General features: G+C 41.4%; 1 protein-coding gene across 1 annotated transcript in view; it reads left to right on the plus strand.

Annotated features, from left to right (window-relative positions):
• The window catches only part of LOC109927679 (fms related receptor tyrosine kinase 4), a 183,642-nt gene that overhangs the window by 65,487 nt on the left and 102,482 nt on the right, over positions 1–15,673 (plus strand). The window contains exons 2-4 of the mRNA XM_048603482.1: positions 1,624–1,754; positions 9,981–10,149; positions 14,512–14,648. Coding sequence (XP_048459439.1) covers positions 1,624–1,754; positions 9,981–10,149; positions 14,512–14,648 — 437 coding nt within the window. The remainder of the gene's footprint in view (positions 1–1,623; positions 1,755–9,980; positions 10,150–14,511; positions 14,649–15,673) is intronic.

A 15,673-nucleotide genomic window follows, 5' to 3' on the forward strand; every position in this document is an offset into this window, starting at 1 on the left:
TGGGCCTGTCTCACTGGGCCGGACTAACTGGGCCTGTCTCACTGGGCCGGACTGACTGGGCCGGTCTCACTGGGCCTGTCTCACTGGGCCGGTCTCACTGGGCCTGTCTAAGTGGGCCGGTCAAACTGGGCTGCCTTAAATTACCGAAAATCTGTTAGTTCTGTTTCAGAGACTCTAACACACACTAACAGTGAAGCAAAGTACTACAGATGTTGGAATTCTGAAATAAAACAGTTGTGTTCTAAATAGGAGAAATACTAGACTCTTAACTCTGTTTCTCTCTCCATAGATGCTGCCAGACCTGCTGAGTTTCTCCAGAACTTTTTATTCTTTTTTATTTCTAAAATTGAACATGAAAAGGATTTACAAACGCGATTTCCAGTTTGAACGAAATCCCCAAGTGGTCTCTGTCTCACTCAGACGCTGTCTCCCTCACTATGTTCCTTGCTGCAAGAGTTAGTAATAACACAGGTTTCTGAAAGAGAAGACAAGGCATTACATCAGATGGACCTTTCATTGGGCTGTTATTGGACCCAAAGATGTGATTAACAAACCCACAGGCAACATAAGGCACCCAGGCTGGAGGAAGAACTGGAAAGTCCTCAGAATATTTAGGAGAGGCTCAACATAATTCAAGCACCATGACTGCTCTGATCCTGAGGTCAAGTGGGAGGTTCTCCCAGCAACATTGTCCTGATGTGTTGATTTGACAATGTATAATTGTCACCCCTGACTCCCCAGAGCCTGGCTACCATCTACAAGGCACAAGTTAGGAGTGTGATGGAATACTCCCCACTTGCCCTGGATGGGTGCAGCTCCAACAACATTCTGGATGCTTGACATCATCCAGGACAAAGCAACCCACTTGATTGGCACCACATCCTGTGGATGCTCAGTTACTGAGAATATTCAACGCAGAGATGTTGGCCATAAATTGCACAGATGATTTGAACTAGGGACATTTAAGCGACTCTTGGATAAGCACATGGATGATAGTAAAAAGAAGGGTATGCAGGTTAGTTTGATCTTAGAGTAGGATATTAGGTCAGCACAACATCGTGGGCCGAAGGGCCTATACTGTGCTGAAGTGTTCTATGGTCTATCCACAGGTATCCACTCCCTCCACCACCGACGCTCAGCAGCAGCAGTGTGCACTATCTACAAGATGCACTGCAGAAATTCACAAAAGATCCTCAGGCAGCACTTTCCAAACCATTGACCCCTTACATCTGGAAGGAAGAGGGCAGCAGACACATGGGAACACCACCATCTGCGAGTTCCCCTCCAAGCCACGCACCATCCTGACTTGGAAATATATCACCGTTCCTTCACTATCACTGGGTCAACATCATGGGATTCCTTGCTTAATGGCATTGTGGGTCTACCCACAGCAGGAGGACTGCAGCCGTTCAAGAAGACAGCTCTACACCACCTTCTCAATGGCAGCTAGGGATGGGCAATAAAAGTTGGTCCAGCCAGCAACGCCCACATTTCACAAGTAAATTTTATAAAGTGTTAAGGTTCAAACGCAGAGTCAGGAGTGGGAGGGACTCAGGAATTGAATCTAGTCCTCAATATGTTATTTTGATGTGCAAAATGTAACTGCTTCTTCATTATTTTCAGATTTCCAGAACCCATTTTTCAACACATCGCCGAATGGTACCCAAATCTCACCCGTGTTAATCGTAAACAGCCCAACAGTTACTGTGCCCTGCCCAGTGTCTATCCCGTATCTCAATGTCACACTGCGATTGGTGAGTCACTTTACTGGCATGTATTTACCACCGGAATTTATTTTTACGGTTTTCATCCAATTGTTACTTGCATTTGTATAGCACCTGTGATGTCATGAACACACCCAAGGCATTTCATCGGAGCGTATTGAAAACAATACTTAGACACACATCGTAGGAAAGATAATGGAATCCTGTTTCAAAGGTTTAGGACTGAAATCATTTTGGACTGAGATTGGGAGAAATTCCTTCACTCAGAGATGTGAATCTTTGGAATTCCTTACACCAGAGAGCTGTGGATGCTCAGTTATTGGGAATGTTCAACACAGAGATGTTGGCCACAACTTACACAGATGATTTGAACTATGGAATTGGAAGTAAACTTCAAACTTCGAAATCATATGAAATCATTTGAAATCATTTGGCATAATTAATAAAGAGTGGGTCTCACTGCAGTACAGGAGGGTAATGATGACAAATGCCTTTTACACTGAGCCTTTTGTTGACCTGATGAGGAGTTTGTTATCAAACACTTGCTGCAGTGGTTTGTAAAAGGCTAAGCTGGCGTAGGTGATCCAATGCTGGTCCAGTGAAAGAGGTGCTGCCAAATTATGGGAGGTGCTGAGATAGTCCAAGCTTCCACTTCAATAAATATGAGAGGTGGACTGTTCTGAATACCAGGCACGGGATGATATGAGTTTTATTTTGACAACATTCAAGAACATGCAGATTTTCTTCTATGTATCACAGAATTATTACAGTGCAGGAGGAGGCTATTTGGCCCATCATGTCTGTGCCAGCTCTCCAAATGAGCATCGATTTTTTTGCTATTGTCCTGCCTACTTCTCGTAACCCTATATATGCTTCCTTTTCAAGTAACCATTTAATTCCCATCTAATAACTTGACTGAACGTGCCTCACTACACTCTCAGATTCTGCACTCCAGATCCTAATGACTCAAGCTATTTTCCTCAGGTCACTTTGCTTCTTTTCTAATTATTTTTTACATGTGCCTGAAATAACTCCACAGAGACCGCTTTCCCATCACGAAGTCACCCTTTATTTACATGTTGGGAGTCCTTGACACTGATCCAGCTTCCTCAGAGCCAGCTCTCAGAGTGAGCAGAAACTCTAACACTCCAATTTATGTCTGTTGGCCAGGACTCCCTAATTGGAGCAGATTAACAGCCCCTATTAGGGTGTTTCATATTCTGTGAAGTCCACCTGGCTGACCTCATTACAATCACTATAATGCCATCTTAGTCTTGATTCCTTCAAGGGTAGGGGGGACATTTTTTCCCCATTTACTCTGTCCAGACCGCTCATGAATCTGAATACTTCAACTGGATATGCTGTCCGTCTTCTCTTCTCCAACAAAGACAGTTGTAAAGTCTCCAATCTATCTTCATGACTGAAATTCCTCATTCCTGGAACCAGCCTTGTAAACTCCCTCTGCTTCCTCCCTTATGCTTTCACATCAGCCCAAAAATGCAATACCCAGAACTGGAAGCAATATTCCATCTGAGGCTAATGTAATGTCCAGTACTTGTTCCTAGCATGTAGAATTGATGTTATTGAGTGTGGCTTGCAAATCTTGTGAAGAGTAGGCAAGGCCACTGCTGCCACCCCCAGTTGAGATCATTAATGCCTATAGCAATTAGTTTACTTTTGGCATGGAGACAACTGAGGTGGTATCTAGGTGGTATTTAATATTCAGAAGAGACAACAGTTACTCTTTGATGAGGTCCCACTATTCTTCAAGCCTGTCACCAAAGGTTCCTTAGACAGCAACTTCCAACTCCACTACAATCTGGAAGGACAAGGGCAGCATACACCACCACCTGCAAGTTCCCCTCAAAGCCACTCACTATCCTTTGCATGCTGCAATAATCGGCATATCATTAGATCCCTCAAACTTTCCATCCCCTCTTGTCCTTCATTCTCCAGATTTGCCTTTGGGTGTCAGCCTTGAGCTATTGTATTAGTGTGTTCTTGACTTGTGACCTTGGGGTGTTCTGCCAGGCAATGAGGGCTGCTTATTTTATTCTAGGGGGTAACATATTTCTGCACCATTTATGCCGAACTATTTCTGTTGACAAGTCTCAAACCAATTAGTCTTGCATGGGTGTCAAGTACAATTCACTTACTTTGTCCTCTGGGGACAAAGTAAATGTTACAGAGATACAAGGCACCCTAACTTAAAGTTAGGGTTTGTATTACTGAAAACCACAACTTTAAGTGAACAAACTTTACATGAATCATTCATTTCTATAAGAATAAGTGTCATAACTGGATGTAGGCTCTGTAGGGACTTCCTTAGCAATAAAGAAGTTAAATATTATAGTTGTAAGTGCTGGGTTGCAAAAAAATACTTTAAGTACCCAATTCCTACATTGGTAAACTAAATAAATGTTAAAATAAAATAATTTTGAAAATTAACATTCTACTTACAGTACTTTCCATAGTTATGTAAAGGGTCACATATTTGTCCCTTTTAGAATATAAACTGGAATGCAGTTGCACATTGCTATTTAACTGAAATACCAGGCAAGTTTTGCCATCTGGAAATTTAAGTGGTGAACATTTTTAGCTGTGCAAGACAATGTTGCTTTTGAAGCAGTGAGACTGACACATTGTCGAGTCAAAGTTGAGGGAAGATAGCCTAAAGACAGCCGTTAGATTGGTCCAGCTGTAACTTATTACAAATCTGTAAACACAGAGCAGTCAGAAGGGCTCATGTGGTGTAGTGGCACTGGCCCTACCTCTGAACCAGGAGGCCCGGGTTTAAGTCCCACCTACTCTGATGTCATAACACAATGGAACAAATTGATTTAAAAATATCTAAAATATGTTCATAGTGCAGTCAGACATCCCGAGCCAGCAAACTGAAAACATCTCTTTCTTCACCCTTTCCCCCCCCCCCCACCCCCCCCAACTTCTCCTGCTGTGAGTACAACAAGGAAAATTAAAAGAAAGATACCAAAAAAGGAAAGACCTAGGTCCATCAAATCAGTGTGAAGAACAATCTTACAGACAACATTGTGTCATCATTACTAAAGTCAGGAGGAACTGTGAGAGACTATCTGACACATCCTTGCAATCTGGAACTTTTAATCCTCAGAATTTGGTTCCCTGACCGTATGTTTTACACCCATCATATGTGTCAAACTGTCTGTCTTATGTCTGTCTTCATTCTGAATGAGTACACGAGGAGCTTGAGTTTTTAAAGGGTAGAGTTTAAATTGTATAGCTGTCGATCAGTAATCTTGTTCTCTATTGTTTAAGTTAAATGTGTTACAATAAATTGAATCATGTCCCGCTATTGATAAGACCTGATGTTAATTTCTTTTGTCATGAATAGCAGTCAGACAGGCAAGCTGTCATCTTGGTGGTCAATTTGAATTTTTATACTTTTTATTCATTCATGGGATGTGGACATCGCTGGCTGGAATGACAATTATCGCCCATCCCTAGCTGCCCTTGAGAAGGTGGTGGTGAGCTGCCTTCTTGAACCACTACAGATAATGTGCAGTAGGAACATTCACATTACTTTAAGAAGGGAGTTGCAGGAAGGAATGGTAAAATGTTTCCAAGCCAGGATGGTGAGGAGGGGAACTTGCAGGTGGAGATGTTCCTAAGTATATGCTGCCCTTGTTCTTCTAGATTGTAGTGGGTTTGAAAGTTGCGACCTAAGGAACCTTTGGTAATGCACATGTGATGGGCTGGGCATTTTTCTTAGTTAAGTCATGACAGTGGACCCTCCATGCATGAAGGCGGAGGGCCTGTGCCTGGGGTCTGTGCCAGCATGCTTTTACCTGTGGGTTTCAAGCTGCCTGATGAAGCCATCCCATGTTCCTGGCCACTGCCTGATGGCGCCCCTAGGATCAGATTGGGCAGCTACTCTGTCGGGCTTCTCCTCTTGGCTGAATGCATGATAGAATCATAGAATCCCTACAGTGTGGAAACAGGCCCTTCGGCCCAACCAGTCCACACTGAACCTCAAAGCATCCCACCCAGACCCACCCCGCTATAACCCACCTAATCTATACATCCCCGAACACTACAGGCTATTTAGAGTGGCCAATCCACCTAGCCTGCACATCTTTGGACTGTGGGAGGAAACCAGAGCACCCAGAGGAAACCCATGCAGACACAGGGAGAATATGCAAACTTCACACAGACAGTTGCCCGAGGGTGGAATCGAACCCGGGTCCCTGGCGCTGTGAGGCAGCAATGCTAACCATTGTGCCACCATGCCATGATCTTGGCTTTTCTTTCTCTGGGATACATCCATCAAACATACATTACTGCAGAGGCTGTCAATAGACACTAATCCCAGGCCTGTCCCTGACAAGCTCTTTCTTTACTCTGACCAAATCTCTGTAACATCATCACAGTGGGTGGTGCTTGCTGCAGTCAAACAAATATTAATCCTTCTGGACTCATATACAACCATCACCGCCAAAGTCTTTTTTCTCTCATAATTATTATATTGTTATATATTTTTAAAATATTTACATTTACCACTACCCCATCTACACCCAAATCTTTGACTTTACAAATTGAGGTGATCTGGAGGTTTCAGTGTACTCCCCAAACTTTTTTTAGCAATTTTTCTGAAGAAAGGGTCTGAAGAAGGGTCCCGACCTGAAACGTCAACTTTCCTGCTCCTCTGATGCTGCCTGGCCTGCTGTGCTCCTCCAGCTCCACACTGTGTGTTATCTCTACTCCCCAAACTTGCGGTCTTTGGATTTGGAAGAATGACCATTTGTTAAGTTATTGACTTGAACTGTCTTCTCGAGGCTCTGTGGTCTATAAGTGTCTCTTGAATTAGATTTCTTCATGGAGGACTTTGTTGATATCTTTCTATTCTATGAAGCTGTCAGTGTAGTCCCTGCTGTAGCAGGAAGTTTTTATTCTTTACAATATCTTGGATCTTTGCTTCTTCTTAGTGGTGTCTTCTGTGGAATTACAAGTACAACATCTTCAATTTTGTGTGAATGGCATTTTTTTTATTTCCCCCTTTAGATCTATGTTGAAATAGGTATCCTAATTAATTCAATTCTTTGGATATTTTGCGATTTCTCTTTCTCTCTTAGTGATTGAATTAATAGCAAAGCCAGCTTGTTCATCTCCACAATTGTGTTACCTGAAGGTGTATTCTTGAGGTTCACTCTTGCTCAATGTGACACCCTTTACTCTGTTGTTGAGGGTTCTTCAATGGAAGGTAGAGGTGGGATATTTTGTTTGATGTTTCCTTTCCCAATCACCTCAGCCCCTGGTGGCAGACTTTAGTTTGGAGTAGATAGTCATTCACTATGCTGTCTGGCAATCTGACTTTATTCAATTCTAACAGCAGGAGGAAAACATTTCAGCCAAACCACTACGGTCACAGATTTCCATTCCTATGGGTGCTCTGGTTTCCTCCCACAGTCCAAAGATGTGCAAGTTAGGTGGATTAGCCATGGGAAATTGCCCATAGTGTCTAAGGTGGGAAATGTAGGGGGTGGGTCCGGGTGGGATGCTCTTCGGAGGGTCTGTGTGGACTCGATGGGGCAAATGGCCTGCTCCCATGCTGTAGGGATTCTATGCTTCTACGCTTTAAAATATGAAACAAATTCCTTACTCCAAAGTAAATAACTTCAGGCGATTCTACTTCTTGTTTAGGTTTTGCTACAAGCATGCAGAAGCCATCAAAACATTCTTATGTTTTCTTCTTTACCCTTTTGTTGTTTAATCTTCTATCTTTTGAATAAGATTGAGACCAATACACACCCTTCTACTCAGGGGTGAGAGTTCTTGATTTTGAAGTGCTGGTAGGTTTTCAAGTATTTGTTGTTCTCTATGTTGGATACTTGTTCATAGCATACTTTAGTGTTACATGCAATGTCCCCTCCACCATGTAGCTGCACCTCTGTCAGCTGTGAGCAATATTTTTTCAGCGAAGACTTTTTGAAGGAGACCTCCTTCCTCACAATTGAAAAGCTGGGCACTGTTCACGCTTGTGAGATTTCTTCTCTCCATAGCATTAACAGATACTTTTATTATCTGCAGTACCAATTCCATCAGCTAATCTGGTAGGTCTTTCATGGTTCTGAACCTTAAGAAATGAATGTAGATCACTTGTGCCAAGATAGTCAGAGGCTTTTTCCCAGGATGGAAAGGTGAACTAGTAAAGGGCGCAGGTTCAAGGTGGGAGGGGGAAGATTAATGGAGAAGTGCAGGGAAAATTTTTCACACAAAGGGTGGTGGGTGCCTGGAACACACTGTCAGTGGAGGTGGTAAAAGCAGGCAGATTTGCAACATTTAAGGCATATCTTGATAAAACATGAATGTGAGGCAAACAGAGGGATAGATACCATGCATGGGCTATAAGTAGTGTATATTTCCTCATTCAGCTTCTATCTTACTTTCCAGTTTGGAAGCTATTCTTCACTTCCAGAATTTTTCTCTCCAGGATGTCCAAGTTACTATTCTATATGGCCTATCTCCGATATTAAACTTCCCAGCAATGCTATTTCTAATGCCATAGCCACCTCATGTGATTGGGTATTTTAAATTCCTTCAATATGTTTTATGATAGCTGCCCAGTGCTTTGATGCTGAAAGGCAGGTTTCCCCACATTTTGGAACCTCGCTATGATCTTTGCTGCTTTCTCTTCACTTCCTAAAAAAACGATCATGGAGCAAAATTAAATACTCCCTTAAATTACCCAATGCTTCTCTGCTTTAAGGGTCTTGTCTTATGATTTTCCCAGCTCTCCACTCCTGGAATATATGAGTTCTGTTTTATGGCTTTCTTAGTTTTGCAGTTTTTTTGGCCCTTCCTCAAAGTATCCGCATGAAATGACCGCAATGCCTGATTGGAGCTGCAATGTTTCATATAATTACTGTTCTTTCAGCCTGAATTACTGTGTATTTTAACATTTCCCTTGCTGTAAAGAGATTGTTTGTTTGATACACACGACTCTCGATGTCCTGTCAGCTCACTGGCTCAACTTGGACTCAGAACTAATTACTCACTACCTCTTGTTGTAGCCTGTACCTTCTGTCTTAGAGCTACAGATTTCTCTGTTTGTGCATATCTTCTGTCGGGCCTGAAATGGTTTCTGTGTCATTCTCTGAAATATTCTTCTGTGTTACCATGAGTTTAAAGGATTTGTTGTCATCACTAGTATCTGTTTTTTGGGTCACTGCGGTGTGTGTATATGTGGATTTATTCAAGCAAAGTGAGTTTTTTCCTTTATTCATTCACGGGATGAGGGCATCACTGGCTAGGCAGCATTTATTGCCCATCCCTAATTTTCCCAGAAGGCAGTTGTGAGTCAGTCACATTGCTGTGGGTCTGGAGTCACATGTAGGCCAGACCAGGTAAGGATAGCAGTTTCCTTCCCTAAAGGACATTAGTGAACCAGATGGGTTTTTCCAACAATCAGCAATGGATTCACAGTCATCATTATATTCTTATTTCCAGATATTTATTGAATTCAAATTCCACTATCTGCCATAGCAGGATTCGAACCCAGATCCCCAGGACATTACCTGCATCTCTGGATTAACAGTCCAGCAATAATACCACTAGGCCATTGCCTCCCCATTGAGATTGGATGAGGACATCCATTTTTCTGGTCTAACTCAAAGAGTCTTGTTGAGTAACCAATAGGATGGTTATTGCATTACTACAACATTTCCAGGTTACATGAGTCTGATCTACATTACTACAGAGACTGTTAGAGCACATTAGGCTCAGGTCTGTCTCTCACAAACTACTTCTTTACTGTGACCAAGTCCCATGAGAAAATCACAATGGGCAGAGGTTACTGCACTCAATCAAGTATTAACCCTTTCAGACCCTTTCAAACCCAAATGTAACATTGATTATCTCAGTCTATACTCTCTGTGTAATCCCTGATCTTTTTTCCACTCAGAAATCCCTCCAGATACAATTCTAAAGGATTTAAGTGGCACAGCGTAAAAAGAAGTCTTTTCTAAATATTTTACCCATTTGGGCTGGTGAATGTGAGTTGGGGAATGTGAAATCGTTTCAACTTATGGTTGGACCAGAATTTTGATTTGTATTGTTCCTTTGAAACTGATCTTTCTGCTAATAGATTAGAATATAAGATGTAGCAACATAAACCATTTGGTTCCTTCATGTTTGCTCCATAACCTAATAAGATCTAACTGAACTGACCCAGTTCCCGCATCAATCCATCTCATCGACTTTCTTTTGATCACAATTTGCTAGGGTCTTACATCAAGGACACTTTATCCCAATGGTAAAGACGTGATATGGAATAATAAAGAGGGAATGATTGTCTTACGACACAAAATTGAAGACTTACTATATGTTTCCTGCGAAACTGTTGTCGGTGGCACACTGTATAAAACATCACCCTTCTTCATCCAGGTCACAGGTAAGATGCTTATTTCTCAGCTGTTTCCGTCAGGGTTACAGTTTTACAATCTTATGCACAGAAGCCAGTAGCTTGTCAAGATCAAACACTGGAATTCATTTCTAGAGGCATAGAATTGAAAACCATGGAAGGTATGATAAACCTGAATCAAAACTTTGTTAAGCACCCTGGTGTACTGTGAACTGTTCTAGTCTCTATATTAAAAATCAGAAAGGCAATGGAGAGGGTGATGAACTTTTGGAATAACATTAGTCTTGGGAGGTTATATCTCTGGGAAAAGATTGAAGTGTGGTTCCTTTCTTAAGAGGATAGAAGACCAAGGGTTGATTTAATTGAAGTCTTTGAGTTTATGAAAGAGTTTCATAGCGATGAGGTAAAAAAAGACATTTCCACTTGTGAAGGAGAATATAACTATAGGGTATAACCCTGAGATAGTCACTGATAAATCCAGGAGGGACTTCTTTGTTGAGAAAGTGATGAAAAATTGGAACTGGCTAACACAGAGAGAGTGCTATGATCTGAACTAATGGTAATACTGGACAAGTCAGATCCTAGAATGAAACCTGGCTTGATAGATTAAATATTTAAATTGTTACCTGGCTAATAATTAGTCATTGAAACATATTTGCACCAGACCGTAAATGTTCTTTAACAAGCGTATGCCGAGAAGGAAAAGTAAACAAAGCTTTCTCTATATATATATACATATATATGTTAACACAACGGTTGAATCAGAGCTTCAACCTGTTTTCCAACACCATCCATTACAAAGACCCAGTCATATGGAAACATCTCAACTTTTTTTAAATCTTTACTTAAGTGACGCTCCCCAATTTCTTTCCCCTGCATTGTCAAGACCGTGTTTTTCCAATTTTTTTCTGGGTCTGGAAGCCTGAACATATCACAATTCTGATGGACTTTTTCGGTTTTAATATCTTGAAGATTTACGTCCAAATTCTCCTGGCCTGAAGCTCCAGTAAAAACTACCTGCTGAAGTGACTGGTTCCTCTGAACTGAATTTATTCTCCTGTCAGAAGAAACAATCCTCCGAACTGGATTCAGGTCTCTTCCGCACCTAAACTTTGAAATTCTATTCTGAAGTCAGAATTAAACTGATTGCTGTGGTGTGTTTATTCCATCTGTCATGAGGCCAAGAGTATAAATATTTTATCAGTTAAAAATACAGGAGTTCTCCCAGAAACTCTGATGCAACCACATGATCTCGTGGAAGTTTAAGTCACTGTGAATTGACTCTGACTTAATCCACCTCCTTGAAATCCAAATCCAACAATATATTATGTGTGTATTATATCCCTTTATACAAGAGGTTGAGATGAATGGTTTTGATACTTAAGGAAAAGTTGATTAGTGAGTGAGAAGGGAAGAGAAGGACTTGTTGAGAGTTAGATAAAGTAGAATGGAAGGAGGCTCATGTAAAGGCTAAAGACCAATATGGACTACTTCTGTGCAGTAATACTTTAAAAAAAGTAGTTGAAAGTTTCAAATCTGGGATTGATAAACTTTGATAAGGAAGATTAAATGGAGTAAAAATAACTTCACCTTGATTAGCAGAACAGGTGAGAGGAGTTGTTAGTCCTCCTCCTATTCCTAAAAAAAATTCTCATCTCATAGAATCCCTACAATGTGGAAACAGGCCCTTCGGCCCAACAAGTCCACACCGAACCGCAGAGCATCCCACCCAGACCCATTCCCCTATAACCCACCTAAGCTACACATCCCTGATCACTACGGGCAATTCATCATGGCCAATCCACCTAGCCTGCACATCTTTGGACTGTGGGAGGAAACCGGAGCACCTGGAGGAAATCTACGCAGACACTGGGTGAATGTGCAAACTCCACACAGACAGTTGCCTGAGGGTGGAATCAAACCCCAGTCCCTGGTGCTGTGAGGCAGCAGTGCTAACCACTGAGCCACTATGCCGCCCCTAATAGATTCATGGTGACTATTAGACTCTTAATTTCAGATATTTATTGAATTCAAATTCCACCATCTGCTTAGGCAGGATTTGAACCTATGTCCCCAGAACATTACCTGGGTCTCTGGATTAACAGTCCAGTGATAATACCACTAGGTCATTCCCTGTCCTCAAATGAAAGTTAATATGCATGAGTGGAATTTCCGGCCACTCTGACCTGGATTCCTGAAACAGGAAGAGTGACATTTTAGGGGTGTTCATGCTGTGTTAGTCCAGAAGACCATAAGACATAGTATGCCATTCAGCCCATCACGTCTGCTCCACCACGCAATGAAACTTTGAATGATCTGATGATCCTGAACTCCACTTTCCTGCCTTATCCCCACACTGACTTATTGATTAGAAATCTCAGCCTTAAATATCCTTTAAAACCTAGCTTCTATTGCCCTTTCTGACAAAGAATTCCACAGATATATGAGCCTCGGAGAGGATAAATTCCTCCTCATCTCTGTCTTAAATGGATGACCCCTTACTCTGTGATTATGCCCTCTGGTCCTCGACTCTCCTACAAAAGGAAACGGCCTCTCAGCACCCACCACATCAAGCCCTTCAAGAATCTTCTTCTAAACTCCCAAGGAGTACAGGCTGAAGTTACTCAACCTTTCCTCATAAGAAAATCCTTCCATACCTGGGAGCAACCCAGTGAACCTGTCCTGGACTGCTTCCAATGCTAACATAGCTTTGCTTAGATAAGGGGACCAAAGCTGTCCTTGGTATTCTCGGTGTGATCTATCTAGTGTCTTAGATAGTTTTAGCCAGACATTGGTATTTTAATAGAGACATTGAATTATTCAGCACCGAAACAGACCTTTCGGTCCAACTTGGCAACACTGACTTGATATCCCACTCTGAATTTAAATAATATTCAGTTTCTCTGTTCTTCCTGCCAATGTGCATAACTTCACATTTTCTCACATTATAATCCATCTGCAAGTACTGTAAAGTGTGAGTACTGTCAAGGAGTGTTGTTGGGATTAATGCAATAGTATTTTACTGGGTAAATTCCAAAATCTTTAAACTTGGGTTCTATGTAAATAGTTTGGTTTATTCTACATTTTTCTTCATTTCTTTTGCAGAATAGACTTTTATTTTGGTTTGTCAGAACCAAATCTGTGGCATTGTGTGCTTTGTGTTTCAATGAAATGCGACCACATTAAACCAAAAAAAAAGTGATCTACAAGCCAGATTTCAGTCTGGGATTTGATTTGCCTGTCAGCTGGGAACATAACAGTATTTCTAAATGCTCTGTCGTTACATTCTTTTTCAGAGATTTGAACATTATCCCAATGACAGATGTTGTTAACTGGCCTATGGTTAGTGATTGCTGCCAGTAATCTTTGTAGCTAGTTCCTTTGAAATCTTAGGATGCAACCCACCAGGTCCATGGGACCCAGCAGCCTTTAGCTTAGTACTTTTTCTCTACTGATAGTTATATTTTCTTCTTCCTGCTCTTTTGTCCCTGATCATCTAGTAGTTTTGGAAAGCTATCAGTGTCCTCTAACATGAAGACAGTTGCAACGTATTTATTCAACTCCTCTGTCAGTTCCCCATTATAATTTCCCCAGCCTCATTCTCTAAGTGACCTATGCTCACCTTGGCCTCTGCCCTTCATTTTCTATATTTGATGAAGCTGTTACTATCCATTTTTAATATTACACAGAGGTTTGCTCTCAAAGTGTTTTCTGTCTCTTTTTTCATCATCTTTTATTCATTTTAAAACATTCCTTTAAACTTTGCCACATTGTACGTTTGTCCTTTCAGTTTGATGCTATGATTAACTACTTTGGTTAATCATGGTCAGTGTATACCCTTCCTAGAATCCTTCTTCTTCACTTGGTTATATCATTGTTATGAGTAATTAACTATTTTGTTAAATGTTGGCCATTGTTGATCAACCACCTTTTCTGCTAATTTCCTTTCCCAGTCCACCTCAGCCAACCCTACCTTCATTCCTTTAGAATTATCGTGATTTAGTTTAGCACAGTTGTTTCCAACCCAAGTTTCTCCTTCTCAGACTGAATGCTAAGTTCCACTATGTTACGGTTACTGTTTCCTAGGGGACCAATTACTTTGGGATCATTTGTTAAAGCTGCCTCGTTACATATTACTAGAGCCAAAACAGCCTGATCTTGACCAAAACAGTAGTTGCTGGAAAAGCTCAGCAGGTCTGCCAGCATCTGTGGAGAAAACAAAAAGTCAGAGTTAACATTTCAGGTCCAGACCTGCTGAGGTTTTCCAGCAACTTCTTTTTTTGTTCCTGATTTACAGCATCCGCAGTTCTTTTGGTTTTTATTTTGATCTTGACCAAAATATTTTTTAACCATGGGATCTGGTTCTTGTTCCCAATCTGTTTTTTTCCAAAGGACAACTGATATACAAGTTTACACTGAAGCCTAATCACACTGAACTGGTGGCAGGGAAGAAGCTGGTACTGAACTGCATTGTCGAGGCAGAATTCAATGTTGTTGTTGACTTTCAGTGGGAATACCCGGGAAAAATGGTAAGGTGGCAAGTTTCTAGTTTTGTGGCCTGTTTATGTTATTTTGCATTCATTTATAGGCATCACTGGCAAGGCCAGCATTTGTTGCCCACCCCTAAATTGGCCTTGAGAATTTGATATGGAATAACGAACCAGAGGAGGGACTTCCTGAGGTCCAGTTCCCAGCATGTACGCTGTTCACACTCATTGTGCACAACGGTTCTGTTGGAAAAAGACAGCTGACCATTTGCCATTTGCACTGAAATTGACTGCAAAGATGCTGTTTGCAATTCAGTGTCAGATAATTAAATCAATTTAATAAGATTCCCAGGCGGGAATGCCTTAATAACTTTGCCAGTTCAGATAATTTTAGGATTCCATCATTTCAGGCACACTGAAAATGTTTATTAGCGTTTCAGTACTACGCTGTCATTGTAATGGAGAGTGTGTTGAAACAGGGGCTGAGTGACGAACCACAAGAATTTGTTGGCCTCAGTCAAGTTCCAGGATTTTCCTCCATCACCTGTCTAAATACTAGGTTCAAGACAGAGCTGGAATCTCCCACTGGTGACCGACATTATTTTCATTCAATACTTTGTACTGGGCAAGTCACATTATGATCAACTCTAAACAACAATTATGAAGGCAAACAAACCGGAGGCTGGAAGAACACAGCAAGCCAGGCAGCATCTGGAGGAAAGGAGCAGTCAACGTTTCGGGTATTACCCATCTTCAGTCGTGGCTTGCTGTGTTCTTCCAGCCTCCTGTTTGTCTACCTTGGATCCCAGCATCGGCAGCTTTTTTGTCTCTAATTATGAGGGCAAATTGCTTAAACTCGGCATGTCGTGAAGGAATAGCAATAAAGTTACAGAGTTTTTCAGCACAGAAGGAAGCCCTTCAGCCCATCATGTCCATTCACTGCATTTGACCCATATCATTTCAAGTGTTCAACGAAATATTTCTTAAATGTGTGTTTACCATTCTTTCAGACAATGAGTTCCAAATACCCCACTCTCTGAGAGAAAAACAGTTCTCCATAAATCTTT

The sequence above is a fragment of the Rhincodon typus genome, chromosome 12, assembly GCF_021869965.1.
Source record: "Rhincodon typus isolate 14 chromosome 12, sRhiTyp1.1, whole genome shotgun sequence".
NCBI classification, from domain to species: Eukaryota; Metazoa; Chordata; class Chondrichthyes; order Orectolobiformes; family Rhincodontidae; genus Rhincodon; species Rhincodon typus.